Source organism: Rhopilema esculentum, unplaced genomic scaffold (genome assembly GCF_057945365.1).
Source record: "Rhopilema esculentum isolate cy_ngs unplaced genomic scaffold, ASM5794536v1 HiC_scaffold_37, whole genome shotgun sequence".
NCBI lineage: Eukaryota > Metazoa > Cnidaria > Scyphozoa > Rhizostomeae > Rhizostomatidae > Rhopilema > Rhopilema esculentum.
The window spans coordinates 92127-119702 of record NW_028300848.1 but is presented as its reverse complement, the minus strand read 5'-3'; the positions used below and the strand labels follow the sequence as shown (position 1 = coordinate 119702).

Sequence of the window (27576 nt, the reverse complement as noted above, 5' to 3'; positions counted from 1 at the left end):
GGTAAGCGAGGAAGGAGCTGTGGTTGGTGGTGTTTGGAATTTTTGCATATAAAATAACCTTTCCGGTTCCTCTCTTGGGTTTGATCAGAATGATTGACAAACGTTTAGTAGACGTTTTACTGATTCAATTTTTTTCTCTAAACACAGAACAAAACTAAGCATCCATTTGTAACTATCCTTTGGAGGTTGTGAATTTTATGAAAAGAAATGTGAGTGTCTTCATTGACCAAACAAAAAAAATTGTCGCGTTAGTATTATTTTTATGTACAAGATTTGGACAGTCCTTGTCACCTTTTGCCGTTCGATGGTGTTAAACATTGTTTAGCCTGTTCTTACAAATCGTGTTTCGGAGTTAGGCCTTTGTACGCAGTCTAGCAACACAAATTCTAGTTTGGGGAATCATGCTAGTTGCTTCGAGCCTCTGATATTTCAAGTTTGATTTTTATTTTGTTACTTTAATGAAATGAAAACAGTAAGTAGAATGAAAACAGTAGAATAAAATAAGTAGAAGTCCCGCGGAAGGCACAGAGCAGAAACATTTTTGGAAACCGAGTACTCTTACAGTGCAGATTGCAGAAGCATCCCATTTCTGCCAGTTTCCATTGCCAAACCGTTTTAAATAAATTCAGTTTTACAGAAAGATCCGCTAAGTTCGAAAAATTTATTCAAGCCTTGCAAAAATTGGATGTTTTGTTGTACAAAGATATAACAGTGAATTGAATGGCCCGTTAACCCCCGTCTTTACCATCGAGAGCCCTGTATTCTAAAAGCTGCCGGTCCTTATCACTAAAGTAGGAAAAGCTGAAGGGAACTATTTTCGGGGCTAACCTAGTTGGTCAATGGGGAGGAAGCTCACACACGGAAAATTTTTGCGAAAGAAGGTTGCTAGCAGGTTGCATCTGGTCGACCAAGTGCTGCTTTTTGCAGCTCAATAGAAAGTGTACGATCGCACCTCTCCTGAAACGAGTTTTCCCAATCGATAAGTGATGTCCTCCCGTCGAAAAAACAGCACAATTTTCACGGAGACTTACTCTTCTACGGAGAAGAGGCCTAGGGGCCTTTACCCCCTGTAAATGGTGGATAGGTTTGAGAGGCGGATCCAGACTACAGCAACCTATGCAGAAGCCTAAGTCAGATTCTTACAACAACAACAACAAATGGAAACTGTCGAAAAATTTTAATCAATAGTTTCTTTGGCAAATTTTTTAGCGACGTCCGTCCTAGATCTGCCCCCGTTGATACCAACAACCTGCAGACGACAGGGCATATATTTTACTGACGATCTTTCGGCCTCTCCACAGAATAGTCGAGTGGCGATTCTAGGCTTTTATCTGGTCCGTATTTTCTGAATCCAGGATCTTGTTTGTTTTCGAGAGCCAATCACCGCTTGTTTGAACTATGCAAACGTCTTGTAAGCCAATCAGAGTGTACTTCACCTCTGCAATCTTTGGCGCGAGCGTAGGTGAGATTTGATTTATCAAATCAGAAGTAAGGCCTGCCTCTGCAGCGGTGACCTATGCAATTGTTCACAGTTAACCTATGCAATTGTTTGTTGCGACCAATTAAATGGGAATTCCTTATTGGAGCCCCCTATTAAACATCACTGATACTGATTTCATTCAGAAATGTTTTGGCGTTTCCAAAAGAAAAGGGCGTGGCTTCTCTTTCTGACAAAGAATTTTTCCGAAGAACAAATTTAATTTAAGCTCATTGCGGTTAAGTGGTTCCCTAACAATGGAAAAGGAACAAAATGTAATGTTGTTGTGCAAGCCGAGCAAATGGTGTGTTTTGCAATCAACAATATTAAACCACAAATCACATCACGAACAAATCAAAATAAAGTCGCTCTTCGATGTTATTGTCATATCGGTTAGTTTCTTGGATTTCAAAGCTTCGCTCAATTTAAACTCACTCATATTTATAAAAGAGCGTATTTTTAGTGCACTGGTTTTTCCAAAAGTGAAATTGTATGTGAGGCCAAACAAGCTTTTGTTGCCTGGTGCACATTTTGAACCCGGAAATCTTTATGGTGACCTTTCTTATCAGATTGTTCTTCCGTAATTTGGAAGTGATTTCTCGCTGGATCACAGAGCCCGTTTCAGCTGAGTTAACGGGTAATACCTTTCATGGCTGAGGAGATTTCCACTTTCATGGAGTGGATTGCTTCACAGTTGCAGTTTCAACGAAAGTGATGAAAATCATCATGAAATTTGATACTTGAAAGCTACTCGAGTAGCGAAGGCATGTTGGCTTCAGTCGTGTAATCACAGGTTATTTCATCTGAATACGCGTTTACAAGGTGAGTTAATAGTTTACAATGAGATTTGTTGCAAATCAACTGTTTTCGTGAAGTTAAGAAGATTCTTCTTATAACTCAAGAACATTAAAACAGTAAGAAACTTAAAAGCATTTTCGCTATGTTGGCATAAGGTGGTCACAAAACCATTTGTTATCAGCGTAGGCCGTTTTTGCTAAAGCTGTTTAAATCAGTGGATTTGTAAGGCCCGTCAATGTATTAAATGTAATCTCAGAAGACCCAGAGTACCTCAGAAGGTACGAATGTCTAGATCAACATCGTTAGATTCCCGACTGTAGCTCTCAACAATGGTGTTACAACGAAACGGCGTCCACGCAACGAGTTTCAAGGTGGATGAGCCAAGTTCTAAATGTCGAACTTCGATTTAGTGCTTCAAAACAGGGCCTCTCTGGAAATATTTTTGCCTACCAAAGAAGTCGGGGAGCCATGGCCCCTGCGGCCTCCCCCCTCCCGGTGGCGTGGGCCCTGCGAAAACGATTACACGTTCCTCTCTCCTAGTGCAAAAGGGAGCCGTTTGCAAAGCCTAAGCTGCTTTCACTCAACAAATATAAAAACAGTTTCACTCGCTTAAATATGACGCTGCATCCATTCGACATCTCATCAAGCCCACATTTAAGACCGTCAATTTCAAGAACTGTTGTTGCGCTCAACTGCAAGAGCAAAGTCACAGGTCTGTAAATACTGGGGGCAGGACCCCCACCAATGATCTGTAATGATAGACTATCTTCTTCAAAGGGGCCACGCTTACTGTTCTGTGTCATCATTCTATGCCCGCAATGGAAAACATCAGTAAAGATACACCGTTACACTGTTTTAGCTAGTTTATACACCCTTATAATTTAAGAACAAACCAAGAACAATACAGCCTAAAAGTTTTGGTAACACTAAGAACAGCCCTCATTCTGCACTTCAATTCACCGGTTCCATTAAAAAGTGTATTTACGAAATTAAATCGCCTATGTTTCGCGCTTTGACTTCTAATTTCATGAAAACGAAACGCGATACACCATTCTTTCAATCGCTTATACATTCCTTTCTTTGATTAACAGTATAGTCCTTTCAAAACAGGTTTAGGTCTCTTAGTTCTTAGAACAAGCAGTGTCCTGTCTGCAGATTAGTCGACTGGTATTGACAACGTTCTGTCTGTTTCTTGACACAAATATTGCTCAACCTTTTACTTATTTTAAATGCTAAACACATATCCAGTTTAAGGCTGAAAGCACTTGCGGTTTTAATAGTTTGCATCTAAATTATTATTTTGATCATCTATTGGAAAATTTTGTACACAAGATATCTTTGACCAACGTTCGCCGACACAGCTCGGGCTTTTGTAGTCATAAACGGTTTGCTTGGGTTTCATAAACGTCCAATGGGCCTAACAGGGCTCTCAACTATAATTGCAAATGCAAGACATTTCCAGGCCCGCCGATAGGGGCAAGGGGGCAAATTTCCCCAGGCCCTCTAGGTCTAGGGGGCCTCGTAAAGTAGTGAATTTTTGAATGCAAATTATCAAACGCACTTAAAGTATGCCTAAAAAATTAAAATGTTTTAAACGATTGTAGAAAAGGGACTGCATGAAATATTCTGAATGTTCGCAATAAAATTGTGCTCACTCCGCTCGCACAGTCTTTCTTTTTTGCTCCAGGGCCACCGAAACTTTTCAGCAGCCCTGGATATTTTCACAGTTTTTGGAACGGTCTTTAATTGGATGATTCAGTGGAAACACGAGAAATAACGAGAACAATATGACACACCGTACACTAGCCTTTTATAACCTGTTATACTTGCCCAGCCGCAAGGGAAATTAGGTCGTATAAAATACGGAACAGCCTAGTGCGCTGCCAATAACACTATCGACGAGTGAAAGCATTTTTAGACACCGGTCATCATTTTAGGCTCCTTTCTAACCGACTTAACGTTTTTTTGCGGAAAACGTTTGCTATCCTTTCAGGTTGTCTTATCCGTTTAGCACCATGATAAACTTTCAAGTCCATTTGGTGAATTGTTTGCTACGCCGTATTTCTTGGCTGATTCTTTCTCCTGTAGTTTTGTTTTCAAGTCGTCTATCACAAGCAGATTGCTGAAATTTAATGTGCATTGCATTTTAATCGTATATTGTTTCTCTTTATAGATTTCTATCAGGAAGCATGTTCAACCTGAAGACACTTGCTTTGAATATTTTGATCATTGGTACGTCAATTCAATATCTGGTTTATTAATATTTGATATGGTTAAGATCTGTTAAATATTACCAGCTCTCTAACTCAATGTCACCAGATTTCTGTTTCTCGATTTCATTTCGAAAATCCCCCCCCCCCCCGGGAGGGGGGTCACTTGAAATTTTTATGTACGGAGGTTACCAACCGATAATTGTTGGTAAGTATTTTCCTTATGATCTAATACTTTTGGGAAGATGATTTAACAATACCCCCCCCCCGGGAGGGGGGTCACTTGAAATTTTTATGTACGGAGGTTACCAACCGATAATTGTTGGTAAGGATTTTCCTTATGATCTAATACTTTTGGGGAGATGATTTAACAATATACCTTTTTGATACTCATGGGTCCAACTAACACATAACAGTATCAAAAGCAGGAACAGATAGATGTCTCTAAACTTATTATTATAGGATACAATACAGTATAAATAACTATGACTAGTGGCGTCTTATCTGTTCCACAACAAGATTTAGTATTTTGATATTTTTGGTTCTTATCAACAATTTTTAGCTAATAATTTTGGGTCTGTAAAACTTGAAAATTGCGGATGGACCTCGCCGTACATAAAAATTTTGTGTGCCTCTCCAGGGAACACTACTGACAAATCGAATTTTTGAACAGCTACTCCAATGTCTTGAGTTATTTTTTCTCCTCTAACATTTTATAAAGAGCACCGTAAAAGCACAAAAGCCTTAAACTCCTGTTAACTTCCCGAAAAAAAGCGAAAATTATCAGAGAATTTTCAATTCAGGCCTCAACCTGAAGATCAGTGTCATAACAGTGCTTCCAAATCATTGCTGCAGATTCAGTTGTGTTATGTACCCCTTCTAGAACCAAGTGTATCACCCGAAATTTCCTGGACTGCATAGAACAGCTTTCCTTCTAATAGATACGCTATGGTTGTTAATTGATTTATTCATGTTATAATGTCATTCGAAATATCATCTTTCAAAAAACTTGTTTTTTTATCCAGGGATTCAAAATTTCTAATGTCCATGTTTCTCAAAAAATAGGCGGGAACGTTCCAGCTTAGTATGGAAGTCCCATCCCCCCCCCGAACTAGTGAGGCAAGGGAATTGTTAACATTGGTTGTGTCATTGCCGTAATATCATCGTCCCTTTAATTAAAATCTTGAAAATTTTATAGAACGAAAATTCATATTCCGTCTAATGATGATAGTCTGTTTTTTCTTTTTAGTGACAGCAAAGTTGAACACAATCAATGGCACACTTTCTGTTTCTCCCAAACCCAGCACAGCTTTATTTACGAATGTTTTGTCAACTCCGGCTTCCACGATTCTAACTAACAGTGTCAGAGCCACAAGCTCAAGTTATAATTCTTCTAGCATTTTACGAACTACAACTATGAACCCATCTTCTCTAAGAGTTTCCTCTTTCAATGCATCTACGATAAGAACTACTGGCTATCACACTTCCTTTATAACATCGGCGTGGAACATCTCAATCAATGGCAATTCTGCCAGAACCACAGTCAGTAGTATTCCATTGTCTTCGATTAGTGTTTCAATAGGTAGGCAAAGCACCACATTACTGTATAGCCTTTCATCAACCATCTCAAGCTACATAACAAGAATTACAAGCTTGGAAACATTTACTGCTGTCTCTCAAAGCTTTTTTTTGAAAACAACAGTCAAGCATTCGTTAAGCAGCACTGTAGCTTTACTGACGGTTACTAGGCTAGGTACTAGTCAGTTGCCAACATCGATTTCTTCCTCGTCAAAATACGGTGGCACATCAGGAAGTATCTACACAGTAGCGACATCTCCGTTATATCAAACCAGTTTGTCTAGTGTAGCTTCAAGGAGTGTGTCTTCATACCTTACGGCATCTGACGTTCGAAGCAACACTGCTGTTACTACGTCCAATGTAATAACTTCTGTTACGTCAACAACTATGTTTGCCGTTGCGTCCACAGCATTGTCTAGTGTGCCTTCAAACCTTGCGGCATCTGACGTTCGAAGCAACACTGCTGTTACTACGTTCAATGTAATAACTTTTCCTACATCAGCAACTATGTTTGCCGTTGCGTCCACAGTATTGTCTGGTGTTCTTGCAAGCGCAAAATCCACTCCAAGGTCTAGCATCATTCCTATTAGTGATACTTACACAGCATTGACGAAGAAGGCCTCAAGCTTACAAACACCACATCTACCATCGTTGTCACAAGAGGCATCAGTGCCGATAGCAGATTCAGTCTCCCAGCTTTCCAATACGCGACAATATCTTACACCTAGTTCCAGCTCGTCTTTCAGCTCAGAGATTGGTGAAGCATCTGCATCACCATCTGAAGTGTTGAGAACACTATATGGCCCTTCTACAAGCTTGTTTCCAGCATCTTTATCGATCAGCTTGTCTTTAGTGAACACCCAAGAAATTGCACCATCAGCAACAGTCAACTCATTCAAAACCCACACTCCCAGCAGGTTGGCGGTAACCTTCAAACTCAGTCCGTCTGTTAGCCTGAGCTCAGTCTATTCATTTAATTCATCACTGCCGCCTTCTCCACCCAACAACAAAAATAATAAAAAGTCTAATCGTAAGTATTTTAGCGACAGATTTTGTTCATAAGTTCACAAACTGTCCGTAGCTGATTTTCAACATGTCAGAATAATTTTGAAGTGTTTTGTTGCTATGAATCGATTAACAACGAAAGATGATTGTTAAACCATCAATCACTACTCTAAGGGCTCTCCATCATACATAGAATTTACAATCATACATAGAATATTTGATATTCCCCAACAATACGTCAAGCTCCTTTCTTCCTTCTAAAATCAGAAAAGTATCTTAAGTAGAAGCATCAATATAAAGCCTAGCCAATCAACATCCTTTCATTGTGCAATATCTTTTGCAGAATACCTTAAATTTTCCCTGGGTTTTTCTCGCAAATTGGCCTGTTTGATAAAATTCAACTCGCGAAGATGGGCTTTCAGGAAATTGTAATTTTATGCTTATCAAGAAGTTCCTAATCAACTTCCCATGGGGAATCATGATGTACCATGGTGAAAGTCACTTTGCCATTTGGCAACAGTGGGAACTAAAGGGTTAAATTAATCATACCCCGTAGGCCCCCGTATTCTCTGCGCTTGGCAATATGAAAGTTGCCTTTCCTCCCCAGTGTCTCTTTATTTAGGGACTCAAACCTCAGATCCTGGCGAACAGAGTCTCTTTCCTCCTTACCCCCTGCATCCTTATTATACAATGTCCAAATTTGTAGCTTCATTATGTAGACATTTGGACACGATCTGTGTTTGGATTAGGTCCAGACCAAATTAAGAGCATTTGGCCCAACTGCCTATGTCAATATCAGTTTTTCAGTAGCATAAGAACTTTTTTATAGCATTAACTGTTGAGGAACATCCCCTTCTTGTCTGTGTCACAGCTTTGTTTTAAAGATAGCTTGTTGTCCTTGTCTGAAAAATATCAAATAATTTTATTCCACTAAGTTTTAGTCTTACTCATTAAAAAGAACGACCACGCTTATGTTTTTAAATACATGCTTAAATTAACATTTACCGATTCTCTTTTTCAGGAGAAACCATTATATTTGCGGCAGCAGGCGGAGGAGGAGGTCTTTTGCTTATTGTGATGATCTTCTGTGTCATTTTGGCTTGTCGGCGAACAAAGCGCACAAAGGGACAGCAGTCAGCGTAAGTAGCACGCGTTTCTTTTTCTTGGTCTTGCTTTATCAGTGGCGGATTTAAGGGGGGCACTAGGGGCAGCTGCCTCTCCCTCAAAGAGTTAAAGCAAGTCTGGCGCCCCTTTTTGGAAATTGTGCGCCCCTTTTGAAGAATGAGAATCAGGTGAATTTCTTGGTGACCGTCCTGTGAAATGGTACTCCCTAAGTTTAAATTCAGACCGGTTCCATGCCAATTTTAGGTTTTAAAACTGAATGAAAATATTGCAAAAAAGCAATCCTAACCCTTCGGTAATTATAAATCCGTTACATCTGGGGATGAAATCGTCATTATCAATCTAGATTTTAACGGGTCACCAATAAATACTGACATGGATCCTCTTATAAAGGTAGGGCTTCCCTTGTGAAGGCAATATCAATGTATTAGGCTTTTTTATATAACGTTTATGAAATCATTTACTGTTGAAGAAACAAAAGAGTGTTTGCAAAAATGCATAATTGCTATGGTCCGAGTTTCTCTGTAAATTCATTTCAGGCCAAGCAAACTGTAGTCTCAACTTAAAGTAGTAAAGTGTGTTCAATTCGATAGTATCATGAAAGAGTGTAAAGAACGTCCTACTTATAGAGATACTAAACATCATTCTACATCTACGTAGGTGAGCATTCATGTTGTCTTTAATAAATCATTGGTAGTTTTTTTGGGGACGATAAAGAGGTGATTGAAGAGGGGTCAGAATAAGGCTAGAATGTAACCTAGTTTCATATACATAACACAAATGTAACCCAGGGATCATATGAAAAATAGATATTATTTCTAATCAAGCTGACAATATCGTGCAAAATGTGACAAAATGCAACGCTGACAGAAGATGCATATGGTCTGAAAGTGAGCAGAGAGGCTCCAATATGCCGAGACCCTGAACAGGGGGTTTAGATCATTGCGCTATTGTTGTACATTTCTTTGATTCCACGTGAAAGCACTAAAAATTTTTGCTGTTTCATTTTTTTTCAAATTTCTAGAAAAAGTGCTGAAGAAGAGGAAAAATTTGAAGGAGATATTGACTTTAAGAGCAAATGGTCTACCATGAGACAAAATGATAACTTCGCAAAACGCAAGCGAGAAACTTTGATGAATTTGGTGCTGTATGGGGAAACAAATGATGCCTTTGTCTCAGAGGAGACCGCAGATACAGCAATAGTTAATATTTCTCGTAACAGTGTACATGACGAAAGCGAGGTCGACGACAACGATAACGAGGAGATGATGCCCAGGTGCGGGACGTTTTCTGGCAGAGCTGGGCGTGTCAAAAACGGAAACCAATCCCTTATTGAAATTGTAAACGAGCGAAAAAAGATACGTAAGTCAATTTCAGAACACGTAGATGAAAACAATGAAGACAAGTTGGTAATTGAACGTGTTGGTGCCCAAACATCAGATTCTAAGGAGAATCGCGAATCTCTAAGCTCATTTGGAGGAAAAAAAGATCAGTCTTTAAAATCATCCGGCGACAAAGATTCCAGGGAATCAAGAACATCTCTGACTTCTTTTGGAGCTGGACAAAATACGTTTCAAGAAGAAAAATTGTTGTCAAACGCTTCTGAAAAAAGCACGGATCACGTTGATTGTAAGCCAGAAAGCGATGAAGATGCTAGAACTGAAGAAACTAAACTTGATAAAGAATCGCCTCTGGAGGAAATTGAACAGGCAGAAAGCACCGAAAATACAGCCAATGCCAATGAAATTATTTGTGCATATTCCTGTTAGAGGTAATTGCACCTTATAATCGCACAGTCTTGTTGTAAGTATGGTACTTTGAGATTTACCAAGGACTTCTCGTCGTTTAGAGTCATGTTCAGCTTTTGAAGAATCTATTAACGATTTCCCCATATTTTGACCCATCAAACGCCTGAGCAACCATTTAATGATGATATCTGGTGGTCACCTTCACTAGACAGGACGTCCAAAAATGATGAAGGTCACGAGCTGCAAGTTACAGATACCAGGTCGAACACATACATTTCTCATGGGTTTCAGGTTTAGTTTGCGTTCAGTAAAACCTTTATTTCATATCCGTAATGGTTGATGTTATCTAAGATGACATCGGTACTATGTAATACTAGTTTGGTTTCGATACCTTAATTCGTTGTAGCTTGGTAGACCTATTTCGTCAAATATATTACAAAGTTTGATTTATTCATAGAAAAATAATAAGAAACAGGAATAAATTCATGTCATCGACAGGTAAGCTGGTGAAGCTTTGTACCTAAGGTAAAGTTATGCCTAAGGCTATAACTTAAGGTAAAGGCAAACATTTTTCTGTTTTCCTTTTTATTTACTATTTGTCCTGAATTTTTTTAATCTTTTCTGCCCAGAAATGTGACGATAAAAAACGTCTTTACGAACTTGGCAAACGGTAACAATTCAAGTATTGGAGCAGCATAGATTGAAGCAGCGAGAGTAAATGTATGAGGTAAAGAGCTTAAAAAGTTTAAACTATGTATTTCCTAGCATTTCATCGTATGGTGAATTAAAAGTCCATTATCTTGAAGGTTTGGAACTGTGTTTATTTGAATCGCTTATGTAGTTATAGGAAATTTCGTGTTTGCGGGTAGTCAGATAATTCTCCTAAATAAACTTAAAGAGTTAACTAGACAAAAGTCAATGTTATTAAAGAAACCAGCAATTAAAAAGTTTATGTCATTGATTTGGTATTTGTCGTAGGCAATTGCGAATAAATATGCATGGTGTCTTCTTTTGCAATGGTAGATGACGCGGTGAAGTAAACAGATGTATGTAGCATAAGTATGGCGAAAACCAATTAAGATTCAGCAAATTCATTAGCTAGTGGAAGGAAAGGAAAAAGATTAGGAAAAAGAAAAGAAAGGCAGGAGAAATAATTAAAAGAGCTTATGAGGAAGAGATCGGTCGAAAATGGATTTCTGTTTAGCAATGTTTATCATAGAAAAGCATAGAATAATGCGAGTTGTTTAAAGTTAAACGGCTTAAGGCTTTATCAACGAATCCCTTTTAGGTTAGAGAACGTGCTCAGCAAAACCCCCTTTCAATATCACGAGGGGGATCTGTCACCTCATAATTTTTTTCTGGACTTTTTAAGGGGATAAGATACTTCATTACTGCCTTTCTGGTCCGTTTTGTTTTGTTGACATATAATTACGTATTCTGATAATGATAACCATGGGCTCCGACAAAAGTTGAAAAGTGGGGGGGCCAAGGGAAAATTTAACACCTATAACAAAAGATTTTGAAAAAACTCTATTGTTTGGCAAAAAAGTGGGGGGCCAAGGCCCCCCGGTCCCCCTTCGTCGGAGGCCCTGATAACGTATTCTGATAGAAGTCGTTTTCAGGACTAAGTTTGTAGTACTTTGAACTCTTACCTGACACTGAAACTCTATAGCTAAGCTCGATATACTTTATAATTAAAAGACCTTTACTTCATGTTGGTCAGTTCATTTTTCGCGATTTTGATATTTTCATATTAGTGATTGCTCGTAATTAAAGTGTAATTAAGAAACAGGTTGACAAGGTAACTTTAATAATATATAGATGTAAAATGCACAAAAAAGATTGTTTAAAATGCTTGTAATTTTTTATGTGAAATTTATCTGTACATTCGAGAAAGTGATCTGTAGGTGCATTAGTACTATAAACTTAAACTGTTGTCATTGTATTTTTTCTATTGTTGGTGCTTACTATCGTGACCATACCAATTATGGGGTAACGTTAAGCAACATCAGGGATGATGGCACAAGATCGTCAATTGCAGCAAAATTAACAGAAAATTTTAACTGCAAGAAGCAACTTCGTGATTAAATGTTTGAAAAGGTTTATGTTTCGGCTGATTTAGTTTCAAAGGAAAGGGATTATGACCCCTTGAAAGCCATAGTTGGTAATTCTGACCATTGGAACCTTAAGAGGGTTTGTAAAACATTTTTAGTTTGTGGCAAATCGTCTAGTATCAAACATTTTGCATAAAAATTGAGTCAGGGACAGTAAGATTTTTAAATACTTAAAGGGCTAAGAGCCTTTTAGATCGAACTTGGAAGGTTGTCTCTTTGGATTGAATGAGCAGCTATTGCATGACAATGTGTAGTTTATTTACCCCCAGCTTCTTTTGCTCCACAACATCCTTGTCAATGACAAAGAAGGACAGTGGTTATAAACAACTTTTTCCTTCATAACCATACATTTGTTATTTTTTTTAAGATGTTAATTTTTTTGCAGCTTTATTGCGAAAATTTTCAGCATGGAAGCCAAATCTAAACCCTTGTTTTTCTATCTTTATAATGATGTTCAAATTGACATCCATTTTTGAATATTTCTAAAGCATCTAAGGCAAATATTTGATTGCTCTGAATATTTCCCTTAGTTTCTAAGATGAGATCCCTAAGGAGCTTTCAATTTTTGAATATTTTTATCACTGCAAACAATCAAGAATTAGAAAGCTGGTTCCATTCATTTAGAGTTACAGATCACATTAATTGTTTCCTACAAAAGTAGCTATCGAGTGATTCATTGTGTAATTCTGAGTGTCTCATCTTGATTGAATTTCCACTTTTTCATATATGAAATTTCTTTCTAGTCTTCTTTCTGTTTTCAACTTGCTTTTAGCTCCAGTTAAGAATCAAAGACACTAATCAGGCGCGCAACTACGGGGGGGGGGTCCTGGGGGTCCAGACCCCTGCCCTTTTTCTCAAAAGGGGAAAAGTGCCCTTTTTCTTGGAAAATTGCTTGAGTATTTTGATTATTACGCTAAAATGGTTGGTCATACAGTAAATGACACACTACGGAGATGTAATGGACCTCGCAGGAATACAGATAAATTATTTAGTCAATTTTTCACGTACTTGTTGGGTCGAACGTCATCATGTTGCAGTAATAGAGTATATCTTCAAGCCCCAACTCTACAGCGTGTTTTATGATGCGTCACGCACTGGCTTTGAAGAAGAATGGTTCTGGGACTCAAAAACCAAAATAAAGGCACAAGATTTTGAACGGGATAGAGCCTCTACGACCTCTGGTAAGAGCTTGTAAGAGCTTGTTGGGTCGACCAAGACATTTTTCAAGCCTGTCACATAGTTGACAGGGTCATAGAAGACCTTTGCATGAAACGAGCGAATGCAGAGAAATATTCGCGGACTGGTATTAGAAAGCAGTAAAGATGGCACAAAAAGTTGATGTTCAGCTGTTCTGTTCTTGTCAGTATTACAAATAAGCTGAAAGCAAGACTTGGAGACAGAAACCAGCTGAAGGCAAGGCTCGTGGAACTGTTCAACCTACTCCCACTGTAGTGCGAAGCAAAGAATTCAATAATAATATTTCAAAGAGCAAAATGTCTTCGGATATGGAAGATGATGGGCTGCTATTCAAAAGTGAGCTGGCGCTGGGAAAAGGAGATGACAGCAGGGTCGCCGAGAGGGGGACAAAGGGGCAAACTGCCCTAGGGCCTCGAGGTCTAGGGAGCCTCACAAAGCAATGAATTCCGTTTTTAAATGGAATTCATTAAAAGTAACAAAATTACAATTAAAAAGTAAAACATCTTAAACGAATTAGTGAATTTAAGCTATTTGCAAGGGTGTGGTGGCAAAATTTTTGCTCGCTTCGCTCGCAAGAGGCATTGTTTTTTCCATTTCCCCCCTCCCTCGGGCCTCCTAAACTTCTCGGCGGCACTGTACGGCAGACAGAAAGAAGTCATATGCATAGTTAAAATTAAAAGGAAAAAATAAATCACACCTCACCACAAAATAAACCGTACACCACAACTTTTCTCTATTTATCAGTTTCCCTTGTCTGGCGTACAATATTTACAGATTTACTAACTGCTCATATTTTCGCCGTACCTAAACAAATGCCCCGGTGGACCTTTAATGAAATTTAATTAGTGCCCTTTTTGTGTCTTGGACCCCTGCCCTCTGAAATTTCTGGTTGCGCGCCTGCTAATACAGAATTCTAATGTACTATGTGCAATTTTTATGTGTAGTTGAATTAAAAAGTATTAAGGAACCATTAGTACTATAATTTGAATAAAAGAGGTCCAAAAACAAGGCCACGAGCTAGGTCTCATAAAAATGAATAGCGTGTAATGCAAGGATGCCTAAAGCTTTTGTATACAGTGGAACAATAAGCTCTAATCCTGGAAAAGACCAATTGGGATTATTTGTGATTGGAATAATGCAGAAAGTTAAGGAAATGCAGTGAAGGAAGAATGGGGAATGCAGAGAAAGATAATTAGAAAAATGGTCTAAAATTAAAAGAATAGAGAATCACCAAAAGTTTCCGACAATTTTGGAGCTTAAGGGGTGCTATATTATAGCCTTCTATCTCTAAAGCAACTGTGCCCCTATGTAGAGACCAAAATGTACCTCTGGCTTTAGCAAAAAGTAGCTTTGTAAATTTTCTACATACCGTTATATTTTGATAGTTAGAGCTACGTTAAATTCTTTCTTTTCGAGCTTCCACGGCAAGCTTTTTATGTCCCCGACCACCCCCCCCCCCTCCCCCGTTGATACCCGTGACAATTTCCGTCCACAATTTTAGTACCTGCTTTACTCTCGCCTCGTTCTGTATTCCGGAGGCTGTTCCGCTTTTTATACCAGGCAAATTCGTGACAACTTCGATAAATTTTGTTGACAGTCGTGGAATAAGGCAAAATATGGCTGGTCCAATAATGGATGCATCGGTCTTAACATACGAGGGTATTTCAATTGTACCTACTGAAAGTTATCTTGACTTCACAGAGCCTGCCTGGGTTTTGGGGAAACACTTCTTGCTTGAAGATGGTACCTAATCTAGCGTCTATTTATGTTGTTGTTATTACAACGTTGTGTTTTGATGTTGGTCTAATTGAATTATCTTGGCCTAGAATTTGTCGTTCCTGTCTAGATTTGATACCAACTCATATAACTAAACTACTAATTTGATTGTGACTAAACAGACAATTTGATTTTGAAATGATAAAGTTCAAGGTCTCAAGGTTTTCACTGATGATGTAAGGTTGCTCAAATAACAAGTAACTTTGGACAGTCCACTGTCGTTCAGTAAATAGGCCTATATCTGTATGAAATCATTCTTGCGTTTATGTTTGGAGAAAAAAGTGACGACCAATGTGTATATTTGACTTACATATTTACTGGTTTATGTCGGTTTAAATCTTACAATGAACAGTGAAACTTCAAGGCCTCTGTGAAGATCATAGTGTAGCACTGACACATTTTTAAAATATCAATTAGTCTGAATAAATATTTTTCTTGTGATATTAGATCACTTTTGGCTACACAACACATGTTTAAAAAACTATACAATATTGAAATTTTTTGCCAAATTATCTGAAATTTATATTGCTTATTAGATTTGGATCAGTTTAATGAAGAAGTTCGCTCACTACTATGGTTTACCTACCGCAAGAACTTCAAGCCTATTGGTATGATTTTAAGGAAAAATTATGTAGCCAAGTAATCTTTCATCAATCCATCCACCCATCTAAAAATCCATACATTCACTCATTCATTCATACATTCATTCATTCATTCATTTGTTTATTCCTTCATTAATTTAAACATTCATTCTAACATTCATTCAAAAACTCCATTTCCCACATAACTTTTGATTCCACACCTGAATGTATCAAGTATTCTGTTATAATTTTTGGAATTAATCCCATGCAGTCATCTTTGCTTATTGTCACTTTGCTTAAAGTCACATACTGGTTAGAGTCACATACTGGTTAGAGTCACATACTGGTTAGAGTCACATACTGGTTAGAGTCACATACTGGTTAGAGTCACATACTGGTTAGAGTCAAATACTGGTTGGATTCACCTACTAGTTAGAGTCACTTAATTTAGACCCAAATATACAAAACTATTCAATTTAGCTTTGTTTACAGTAACCTTATGTTAACAGTCTGTTGTATTTGATATAGTTCTATGCCGGGGCAGCATCACAAGGTGCACTTTTTCTAAGATTGACTTTCTAATTTTTCCAAAACTGGACTAAAAACTTAAGGGGGGGGGGGGTGGAATGTTAGTTTTCTTCTCTGAGATTGAAACTCTTTTTCATTTTGATGGCCAGTTACGGTTCTTTTCAGATTTTAGCTGAGGTTTTTAGCGATAATCAACTTTGAAACTTGTACCCAAACTGTGAACCTTTGCCTATGAAACTTAACACTTCTATTGAGGGTTTCAAAATATGTCAAACTTGGTTATCAATAATGATCAATATTATCAGTAATGATCAATGGTTATAAATAGTGATTTCTCGTATGGTGTTGCACCCGTTTCTCACCCAGACCCCTTTATCAGCTCCACACCTTCATTGTCCACCCCACTATTTTGGGGCTGGTGCTGCCCCTGGTTCTATGCTACTACAACATTGTGATTTTATTCATTTTAATTAGAATAAAGTTTCATTCAAATTGCTAGTTTTTGGTGATAGCTAATGAGTTGCTACAGGAATCAGACCTTTTCGATTGATGCGAGCAATCACTCGCGCAAACCAAACCACGCAAGCGTTTGAGAATGGTAAATTGTGAAGAATGAATGTCTTATCAATTAACACAATTATAGTCATTTTTTGTGAACCAAGCAACAAAACACAGGAATTATAAGTAAGTTGACTTAACCACACCTCAACAAAAAAATGCATTTGAAAATCCATTCCACCGAAATGTTTCTGAATACTTTGGGTACTTAGTATTTGAACTACATTAGCACTTGAAACAATTTCTGGGCAGTTAAAGTGTTTTTAAAAGTTAGGTATGGGACAACATTCTGCTATCATCCAGCAATAACATCTTTGTGACCTTCATGATGTACATAAAAATTATAAACGAAGCACACTTATAGAGAGGATTTAATCTTTCTCTGAGTGCATTACAAATCCTTGTAATCGTTCATTTTCATTTGATATTACCTTAAACAAAGGTACCTTATAACAGGAACAATTTTTTCACTATCAGAGCGATCACTTGCGCAAGAGAAATCATGCGAGCGATGGGCCACTCGCCCGGGCTATTTCTTACGAAAAGGCCTGTTAATGTTTAATCATTTTATTTTCTTTATGGCCAAGTTATAATTTGTTGTTAATCTTGATTGTATTGATTGTGTTCAAGGTGGTACAGGCCCAACATCAGATGCAGGGTGGGGTTGCATGCTAAGGTGTGGCCAAATGATGCTGGCACAAGCCATAACTCTAAGGCATCTTGGAAGAAGTATGTCCATCATCATGTTTGTTTCTCTATGGCTCTAGAATATCAGTTTATTCAGAGTAAATTTCTAGTTACCATCTCAAGTCAGAATGAAATTTTATGATTCAGTTGATTTTTACCTTGAATTCCTAAATTGCAGCAAGTGAGGCAGACTAGACATTTTGCTATGCTAGACTAGATAAATTTGAAAATTAATTATTAGATCAATCTGTAATGCTCATATTGAACATGGACAAGCAGAAGTCAGCTAAATAAATAATTGTTAGTACAGCTCTTACCCAGCAATCCAAACCCAACAGACAACAACCAAATAATACAGAATGCCATATCTCCTCATCAAGGAATTTAAATCTAAGTGTCACTGGAAAAAATTCACTGAAGTTTTCCTACTTTCTTGCTAGATACTGACAATTTGATTTGAAATAGATAGAGATTGAAAACCTCTTTTGAAATAAATGAAGCCTGAACATTGGATAATTCCTTTCAGTTCTGTACATTATATTTTCAGTTCAACCTTTAAGTTTTTAGTACCTTCATATAATATGATTGCATTACTGTGGATTCACTTTTTCTTTGGCATATTGTAATTTATCTGAATATTCTTTGAATGTAATGCACCTGTCACAAGTACAGTGGGAGGATGTGTACCTACCCTTTAATCAGGACCCCCTAAACATACATTATTTACAAATAAAAAAGAAAAGTAAGTGCAATGTGTTACAAATAGAATATGAATCATACATGGAAGAAAGATTTGTGCATACAAAAAACTTCAAAGCCCCGAATTGAGCACTTGCCCTCTAGCAAAGATTGCTCTTGCTATGTGCACTGTGTGTTATTCTTTTACTAAATGTCTGAATTACTATAAAAACTGCATCATTTTTGGCAATAACCAATGATTACACCCTCTTTCATTCATTTTAGCCTCCCCTTCCCTCAAATTCACTTCCCTTCTCTACCCTCCTTTACCCTCCCTTTCTCTACCCTCCTTTACCCTCCCCTTCTCTACCCTCCCTTACCCTCCTCATCTCTACCCTCCCTTATCCTCCCCATCTCTATCCTCCCTTACCTGTCCCTTCCTACCTCCCCTCCCCCTTCCCCTCACTTCCCCTTCCCCTCACTTCCCCTCCCCCTTCCCCTCACCTCCTTCCCCTCCCCCTTCCCCTCCCCCTTCCCCTCACCTCCTTCCCCTCCCTCCCCGTCCTTCCATCCACTTCCCCCTTTCCTCCCTCTTCCTCTTGTAGGCTGTTGCTCTACCAAAGCACTACTCGTCACTACCAACTAGTCCCTTCCTTACCAAGTGGGCAAGGGAGCCGTCATAGCACCCATTTAATGTGCACTGAACCTATCATTATGTAAGACTTCCTGTAACTATTCAAATCAATTTTTTGCTATTTTGTAGAATGGAAATGGAAACCAAAAATGACAGACTCAACCTATATGATGGTGAGTTGCAAAAATATGTTCTTGGTATCCTCATTAGATTCCTTCCTTTTTTTTACATTCCAATAAAAATTTACAATACAAATTGACTAGTCACGCTCCCTACAAAATTCTTAACCATGCTACAAGGACGATGCCACTGGGTGCAAAATACTTTGACCACTCCATGGCATTGCGAAAAGCTAAGACAAATTACATATAAATTACCAAAGGAAAAAACAAAGAACACTACACTCTCTCTCAAATTAGATATCAGGCGAAAAATGTTAGCGAATAGCAGCAGACAAGATGTTTGCTGCACTTTAAGTAAGTAATTCCAAAATTTTATTCTATTGATTTAGTGAGCTTTACTTAGAAACACCAAGATTCACAAAAATCATTCTAAAACAGTGAAACTGTCTATTTTATTCTCAATTCTATGATATCTACTTTTCTATAGATATTGAAATCATTCCTGGAGAAGAAAGACAGCTTGTATTCCATTCACCAGATTGGTGAGTGCTATTCAATCTAGTATTCAAAAGGCAGAGTTTAAGTATGTACACCCATAGGGTGCCATCTATGTTATATTTTTAATTTTAATTTCACCAAGAATTACTTTACAATTTATTTTAGCCTCTTTAAATTGTCTAACATGGAAATTGTTATTGCACTCATCAAGCATACGATATTTGAAAAAATTTGATGTTATATATCAAAGAAATTAACCTTGACATCATTTTTTGAATCCTAACTCAACATTTTTCATCAGGGACAGACTTACAGGTGATGAGGATGTAACACCCCTCCCAATTTTTTTTATGTCATTCAGTGAGCGTATTTTTTTACGTCATTACGTCATTCAAAGATTTTGGGTAAACACACCAAAATTTTGTTTTATTTATCTTCTTAACTTTTTAATCTTTTAGTTAAAATGATCTACCACTTTTTACGAGCCTTAAGGGTGTGATACCAAGTCATTATCTAACACCAAGTCATAAAATCCGTCCCTGTTTGTCATTTGAAAGTTTATGATACCTGAAATTTTTTTCATTTCATTTAATTTTAAAATTCTACTACATACAAAACTATTCAATATGCAACAATTAACAAAGATTATGTTACAAGATTACAAAAGATGAAAAGCCGAAAATTGCTTTAAAAAAAAAATATTGATAAAAATTTGTATGGTGGCATGCTTGCTAGAAGCTATAACCTCCAAAGCCTATTGGAAAATGGAAGATATCTTTAGCTCTCTTGGAGAATGGAAATGAATCATCATGCAGGTACATTTCAACAAAATGCTGCAATCTGTTCATAAGGGCCAGGCTTCAAAGAAATGGGAAAATAGAAATGCTTCCTTTTAGTTGGAATGCCCCCAGAGTACTAAGCAGCGAATGAAATGCTCACCGTCTGCAATAATTTTAAAGTCAGAGGCTTGTTATTTCAATGCAAAAACTGAGCGGTTTCAATTCACAGTAGCATGATATAGATTGATTTCTTTGGTTCGCTGAAGTTCCGATCTGAATGCTTAGATCCATTTTTTCAGATTCTGTTGTCATAGCTTAGGATTGGATTCACTTAGGATTGGTATTTTGTTTGCGTGGAGTTGGCTTGCGTAATACCGCTTGCACGTTTGCTGATGAAAACGCTATGAAATATCGGTATCTGTGAAAACCTTATCAAAAAGAAATCAAATGAAGGGGACCAAGTAACCGGAAATCAAACACAAAATTACCAAATCCAGTATTGAAACGTCTAAAAAATGTCCCAATCGGATATAAAAGGTTTAAGTTATAGGAGGAAAGCCTAAAAAAAGTTCTGTCCTGGTCATGATTGAGAAGAATTCTCTGAAAGGTATAAATTTATCTAGGAAACTGAAAGAAATATAGAATGTGGTTAGCTGATAAGGAAGTTATTCTATGAAAGCGATGAATGTGTTGAAAGTAATTCAAGATTCCCAAGTTCTTTATTATGAGAGAAAATATTGAGCTGCAAATCCCTGCTTTTGTAAGCAGTCGTGATCTAGACCCGATTGTTAGAATTACAAAGCACGTGTAATATTGTTTGAATGTTCCTGCAAATATTTGTATTCCAAAAAAGAAAACAGGAGTATCATCTAGCTTTTGTGATTTGGTTTATTTGATGAATTTGAAATACACCTCTAGCACACACCCATCCCCTAGAAGCACATGTGGCAAGAAACTGTTTTTCATTTAACGTCATTATCGTCAAGTCAAACATGTGACATTAGTGCAGTTACAAAATTTATGAAATAAAACTTTTCTGGATTCGAGGTAACGTTCTCTGTTGAAGGTAACAATGGTTGAGTCTAGGTTGTATCATTATCACATTAATATTATTTTTTTTCAAATATTCTGGCTTTCATGACGATCAAGTTGAATATTTGCCTTTAGAATACTCTTGAAAGGTACCATGAATTGATATCCCAGTCCATCTTTGAAGCATCTGTAAGTGAATGACCTCAAAGAGCACATCAAGAGGTTGCGAAGAGGGTTTTTATGTAAAAATCGATGTATTGATTTGTATTGCAGCTCAGATGGGTGTAAGCGAAGGCAAACAAATCGGACAATGGTTTGGCCCAAATACAGTCTCGCAAGTTATAAAGTGAGTTGATTCTGCATCATAATCATTCTTTGTAGAAATGAATGGTGACCCTGGTTGCTCACCAGGCCATGTCCCCCTGCCCATGTGTTTAGGTCCCCTTTGATGTTTGCATTTCAATGCGAGGAACAATTCACTCCATAAAAACCTCATAACCTTTGCTAGAAAGCCTACTGTTTTATCTGGAATGTCCTATAAATCCTATCATTTTCGTCGAAATATTTGAAAGAGAGACTTCCCCTCGTTTCTATGTTGTGTGAAAATAAAGCCTTCTCTTGTACAAGAGATTGCCACAGAAGATTTAAGGAACTACTTTGTAAACAATCTTTTGGTGGTACAAAACTTAAAAATGGCTTTGAAAAAAGCAAACATTTGCGTATACTGAAGTTTTTCGTCTGACAATCTTCAAAGTATAAAACGTCAGAAAACGTATGACTGCACGTGGGTCGAAATGTAGTTTAGACCCGTGTCTTTTTTGTAGACAATTTTTATATTTTAGAAAAATAACTATCATGTTCATATATTAACTTTTATTTTCTTTGTTTACAGAAAGCTTATAATGTTTGATGATTGGAGTAATTTGGCAGTTCACGTTGCAATGGATAATACACTTGTAATCGAGGACATAAGTAAGTTTAGTTTTATGAGACGTACATTTTTTCACTTTCAAGGAAAACACAAAGCGTTTTAATTTTTCCGTAGATTTTTACCAAAGTTTTCTGGAGATGTTTCCGACGCCTTTTTCTTGAAAGGAATGAAATGAAAACTGGATTTTGTATTTTGGTACATTGCAACTCATCAATGGCTGTCAATTATAGCATATAGAGGATTGTATGGCCAAACGCAGTGACCAAAAAGCATTGACATGCATGTGTAATACTCTCATTTTGCGTACTCTTCTCAACAACTTTTCTCTTTAGGTCATGATAAGCAAGCTTTCTTTCATTTTGTATCTTTGGCAATATTTGATCTAATTCCTGCTACCTTTCCATGATCTTGACTGCTGAAGCTCAGGCCATTGCCCACCGCTGTGAAGGAGACGCACTGTACTATCTGATTTGTAATCTACAAGCTTGAGATTAATTACCTCTGTCTTTGCATATCTTAGTTTAAGGTTTATAATAGTTTTATATCAACAGTGTTAATTTTAATTATTGCAGAAAAGTTATGCAAATCATCCTACAGTTCGTGGGAGTGCTATGGCGCCTGCACATCGGCAAAGGAAGGTGGATCGACTGCTGGTGCCGTGATCCCAAACGAGCAATGCTCTTGCGGCAAGTCGGTGATTGACAGATCAGGGAATCCCCGTAGGTCTGTTAACAAAATGGGACCATACAAAAGGACTCAATCATTTGGACTAAACACATCTTCTTGGCGTCCATTGATATTATTTATACCATTGAGACTTGGACTGAGCGAGACAAATTCAGCTTATTATTCTGCACTAAAGGTAGTTATTATTCATTTGTGTTTTCCCTTTTTCATTTGCTAAATAGGTATCTGGAATCTCTTTGGCTTGTTATGCTGTTCCATGCACTTACATCTGACCTTGAAAAATAACCTGCATTGTTATATTTTTGTTTTTTCCTGTCGACAGCAATGTTATACGATTTAAGATTAGCGGGATTGGCAGGTCTTAAAGCTATTGAAGTCAAATCGGTTGTGAAAAGAATTAAATATAGGCTTGTTATGCTGTTCCATGCACTTACATCTGACCTTGAAAAATAACCTGCATTGTTATATTTTTGTTTTTTCCTGTCGACAGCAATGTTATACGATTTAAGATTAGCGGGATTGGCAGGTCTTAAAGCTATTGAAGTCAAATCGGTTGTGAAAAGAATTAAATATAGGCTTGTTATGCTGTTCCATGCACTTACATCTGACCTTGAAAAATAACCTGCATTGTTATATTTTTGTTTTTTCCTGTCGACAGCAATGTTATACGATTTAAGATTAGCGGGGTTGGCAGGTCTTAAAGCTATTGAAGTCAAATCGGTTGTGAAAAGAATTAAATATAGGCAAACAAATAATTTGAATATATCTAGTTGGAAACGAGGCTCCATAAGTTTTGGAAACGAGTCAAGGATCAGCACCGATTTACAATGTTGATAGCTTTTTATGTTCAATTGTTATGCTTGCTATTACCGTAAATGTTATATGCACTGGGTGGGTGGTAGATATCTTACATTAGATTGCTTCGTATTGTTTTGAATTCTCAAAAGTATTATACAAATTATTATCAAGCCCCAGTTGTGAACAAATTTTAATTTCAAAATGTAAAATGCTACAGCGGTAGCCAAATGCAAGGTCTAAGACGAAAAAAATTATTGAATTCAAAAACCCCTGAAATCGGGCTTAGAAAATTCCAGTTTGGTAAACTTGAACTTGCCGCAATGGGGTTTCCATGAGGTTTGCCACGAAATTTTACTTCAAGTAACTTTGATTTACAATTTAGTATTTTCTCAAACATTTTTCTATAACTACCTCTCTTGCAGGCATGTTTAACGATTAAAGAATCATTGGGTTTCATTGGCGGAAAGCCGAACCACGCTTACTATTTCATTGGCTTCAATGGTAAAGTCATGATTTTATATGCCTCCATTTAATATAAATACGTAAGGTAATTGCTACTTTGTCATAAGGCACCCCTTCTATATCTGCAGGTTGCTCTAATCAGGACTCCATTTCATTTTATTCTTTAAATTTAGGCTAGCTCTTCAGCAATGCTGATTTTTAAATGCCCCTCAATGACGAAAACCTACAAATATTACAGAAAAATAAATTCACATCATTACAATTCAATGTGAACATAATATCATAAAACTGTTCTATAATCTACGATAAGTATCTTACAAAATGAATATATCTACGATTGAAAGACCATATAGCAAAAACCTCTACAGTTGAGCAAGATATTGTTTGAAGCTGTTCAGGAAAGATACCTGGTTACACGCAGGTGAGAGATAAGGTTGTCAGTAAGAAGGGGGTCAATTTACCCTGCAATTTGACAAAAGTATGCGTCATGATATGCAAAGTATTAAGTACATTTTAATACAAGTTTATTTTCGTATAGCCCATCGGTTGATTTATTTGGATCCACACACAACACAGCCAACCATAAGTCCTGCAAAATACAGTGCGATTCCTGACGAGGTAAATGGTTTTTTTGTTCTTTTATGCAATTTAAGTTCATTGACATTTCAGACACTAGATGTCTTGATCTCGCAATTGAAACGACTAGAATGGCTTTCCACTGGATTGATTTAAGAAAAAAAAATAGATGTTAGAATACAAAAAATATACTATGTGTAAATAAGCTGGGTTTTAGTAATAAACAGGAGGCTTTGAAACTAAGAGTTGCTTTGAATCATAATTGTCTCTCAACGTGTTTAATGTCTTGTAAATTATTTAGCTGAAAAGGATTTATCTTTGTCCATGATTTATATCTCTTTCATATAAAACATATCTTGAAGATACCTACTATTTTATGCAGTAAATATGAGAAGGAGCACTTGCTTTGATGGAACTGGTCGGTCAAAATGACAACCGGGCCAACGGGAGTTTTCTTACAAATTTTCTAATGCGACATTTCTTCTCTTCCAGTCTTATCATTGTGTCTACCCTTGTTTCATGAACTTTGCAGAATTGGATCCTTCCATTGCACTGGTAATATTTATTTCTTATTATTATTTATTTATTTCTTATTAACTGTCAGATGTTTTAAGTTTCATTCAACAATCAGTTTTCAGAGACTGCATTGCTTCTTTTAGTAAACGAGGGACATGGAAAACACTGAAAACATTTAGCTGTTGACTTTAAACGTCTACAGGTTGTTGAAGATGCTAATAAAACACCACTTTAGATGTTAAAACCTATGAGTCTCTTTTTTAATAAGGTAATTTGAATTTGATATTCCCTTTCTTGTAAAAGTTCATTCGTTTATTTCAATAGTTTTAACAGTTGCGTGATGAAAGCACTAGCGTTCTGTTCTGTTCATTACACCAAAAGCGTGTAAAAGTGAATTCGTATGGAATAGAAATTGGCTTCATTGAAACCTTTTTGTTTCTTATTCTGACTCTTGTATCTGCATTCTGTCGCCTTTCACATGCCATGTTGTTAATTTTTAGGGATTTTATTGTCACACTGAAGCTGAATTCGACGATCTCTGTGATGCAATTACCCAGGTATAGTGTTGTTTAGCCATCTTCTCTTTTCCATATATTTTCTCTTTGAATTCCAATATTCAATCCGCATTCTTGGCTAGTCTACTGATTCACTATCCTGTGAAACAGCGAGGAATAAATTCTGTGTATTTTCTTCATTTTAATTTTTGTTTTCTTCCAACTCTGCAGCTTATAATCGATGGACAGAAACGACCAATGTTCGAAATATCCATCAAGAGGCCGGCACACTGGCCTCCTTTCGAGCTGCCAAAAAGACCATGCGATGATCTGGATTGTGCACGTGCAGGTTTGACACGCATTTTTTCTGTTCTGTGATTGACAAAAAAGGGTCAGTTTAAGCGGGTTTATAGTGTGGTCAGTTTACAAGCCCAGTGACACACATAAACTGGGCTTGCTTTCAAGAACAAGGTGTAATAGAATTAAGTAACTAAGGCATTATTTGCTAGGTGAAGGAAGCTTTCTGGGAAATTTGAGTTCTATTCATCATCACATTTTTCATATTATGATCACCATGTTGTTTGAACCATTAAAAATATAGTAGCACACACATGTGACAGAATTTAATCCTTCTACACCAAGCTGGCAACAACTGTTTGTTGAAGAAAATATTTCGTTCTATTGTCAAGTGAATTGCAATAAAATAATTTATAACTTTGTCAAGTTATAACCATTTATCAAAGTCAGATTAATTTTTAAATATTTTCAAATATATGTATATTTAAAATATGCAAACATTTTAAAGGGTGATTCTGTCAAGTTAGAATACTGTTATTTTCAGGACAAGCAAGGTATTTGAATGTTGCAGCTATATCTGTTTAGATGTTTAATGTGCAGAATATACTTCACTGGACATTTCTGTTTATAAACTTAAAACATTTCCTGCCCATTTTTTTAATTCAGATTTCACAGAACTGACCTTCGATTACGGAGAAGATGATCGAACGTTTGACACTGATGGTGAATATGAAATAATTTGAGAAAATAAAGATCAAAGAATTTCCTTACTTGAGTATTGTACTTTTGCATTATTGTAACGATATACATTTGAAGTCATTTTCAATGTTCGTGTATTATTGAATTTTGAAGTTAACTTAAAATATGATAACGTTTTTACTAGTATTGTATTAATAAAGAATTCACGATAAAACAAAGAAGAGCTCTGTAATTTGGAGTAACATTTTGCGACAAAAACATGATCAATGCCATACTTAGTAACAGTATGGCTTGTGATTGTCGTCATTAAACAGAAATAGAAAACTACTCGAAGTCTGTAGCATTGTTATGGTATTTTATTATGGTATTTAAAACCTAAAAGCTTTTTAGTCTTTGCTTTCGATTTTAATGTAACCGGTGGGCCATGAAATATGACAACACAGTAACAATCATTCAGCGATGACGTAATTTCGTTTCAATTATGTTGTTTAATACAAGAGAAAGAGATAAAGAGTGATAGTGAGAGTGAAACGAGGTTTTCAAGTTGATCTTGTATGTTGAAGCAAGAAAAATTAATTGCATCATCGCGGGGTGGGGAAGCTACCGCATCCTCTGGTCAAACTACTGGAAAAACTACAAAGTTATTAATTATGAGAAATACCACATTGTTAATACTCAGTAACTACTTAATTTAATTATATGATTTTTTTGTATAATCTCAAATTATAATGTAACGATTGTTTATACTGTTAAAAGCTTTCTTGCAATGTTCATTTAGTTGTTGAATAATGTTTGCTTGAGTTGCTTGTTGTTTACAAGATTACCACAAGTCAACGTTTTCGAAAACATTTTTTTTGGTTAAATTTGTCGTGTAAGCAGATAAATTCTTAACCGCAAGTCCAAAGCGTTGTCTTGACATAGAGGTCGTTTTTTTCATTTGCATAACCTCTAAAGACGCATTCATTATGTTCTGATATTTCCTCTCTCCGCATTT

The 27576-nt window shown here is 36.8% G+C and overlaps 2 protein-coding genes across 4 annotated transcripts; both read left to right on the top strand.

Moving 5' to 3' along the window:
- Positions 1-58: 58 nt before the first annotated feature.
- LOC135684817 (uncharacterized) lies at positions 59-12775 on the top strand. 3 transcript variants are annotated; one of them, XR_016145278.1, is made up of 7 exons: positions 59-2299; positions 4449-4507; positions 5735-7093; positions 8090-8207; positions 9215-9961; positions 10568-10665; positions 10917-12773. XR_016145278.1 is itself a non-coding variant. In XM_065200480.2 (6 exons), exons 2-5 carry the CDS (start codon positions 4465-4467, stop codon positions 9957-9959), a joined length of 2265 nt encoding a protein of 754 aa, XP_065056552.2. In that variant the 5' UTR covers positions 59-2299; positions 4449-4464; the 3' UTR covers positions 9960-9961; positions 10568-12771. The 3 variants fall into 3 exon arrangements, 2 of the variants coding, with proteins under 2 accessions (XP_065056552.2, XP_065056553.2); XM_065200480.2 differs by having other exon boundaries at positions 10568-12771; XM_065200481.2 differs by having other exon boundaries at positions 6593-7093; positions 9215-12775.
- A 2046-nt stretch (positions 12776-14821) lies between these two features.
- Positions 14822-27537, top strand: LOC148957099 (cysteine protease ATG4B-like). The gene is made up of 14 exons (XM_089115903.1): positions 14822-14992; positions 15562-15633; positions 17323-17421; positions 18821-18864; positions 19301-19355; positions 21396-21468; positions 22015-22094; positions 22626-22915; positions 23961-24039; positions 24539-24618; positions 25069-25131; positions 25593-25649; positions 25818-25935; positions 26550-27537. The coding sequence occupies exons 1-14, from the start codon at positions 14866-14868 to the stop codon at positions 26624-26626; spliced, it is 1314 nt and encodes a 437-aa protein (XP_088972029.1). The 5' UTR covers positions 14822-14865; the 3' UTR covers positions 26627-27537.
- The last annotated feature ends 39 nt before the right edge of the window (positions 27538-27576 follow it).

Coding starts and splice junctions, on each gene's coding strand:
- LOC148957099 (XM_089115903.1), top strand. CDS start 14,866: ATGGCTGGTCCAATAATGGATGCATCGGTCTTAACATACGAGGGTATT. Junction 14,993..15,561: donor ACACTTCTTGCTTGAAGATG/GTACCTAATCTA, acceptor ATTGCTTATTAG/ATTTGGATCAGTTTAATGAA. Junction 25,650..25,817: donor TCTGTGATGCAATTACCCAG/GTATAGTGTTGT, acceptor CCAACTCTGCAG/CTTATAATCGATGGACAGAA.
- LOC135684817 (XM_065200480.2), top strand. CDS start 4,465: ATGTTCAACCTGAAGACACTTGCTTTGAATATTTTGATCATTG. Junction 4,508..5,734: donor TTTGAATATTTTGATCATTG/GTACGTCAATTC, acceptor TTTTCTTTTTAG/TGACAGCAAAGTTGAACACA. Junction 8,208..9,214: donor ACAAAGGGACAGCAGTCAGC/GTAAGTAGCACG, acceptor TCAAATTTCTAG/AAAAAGTGCTGAAGAAGAGG.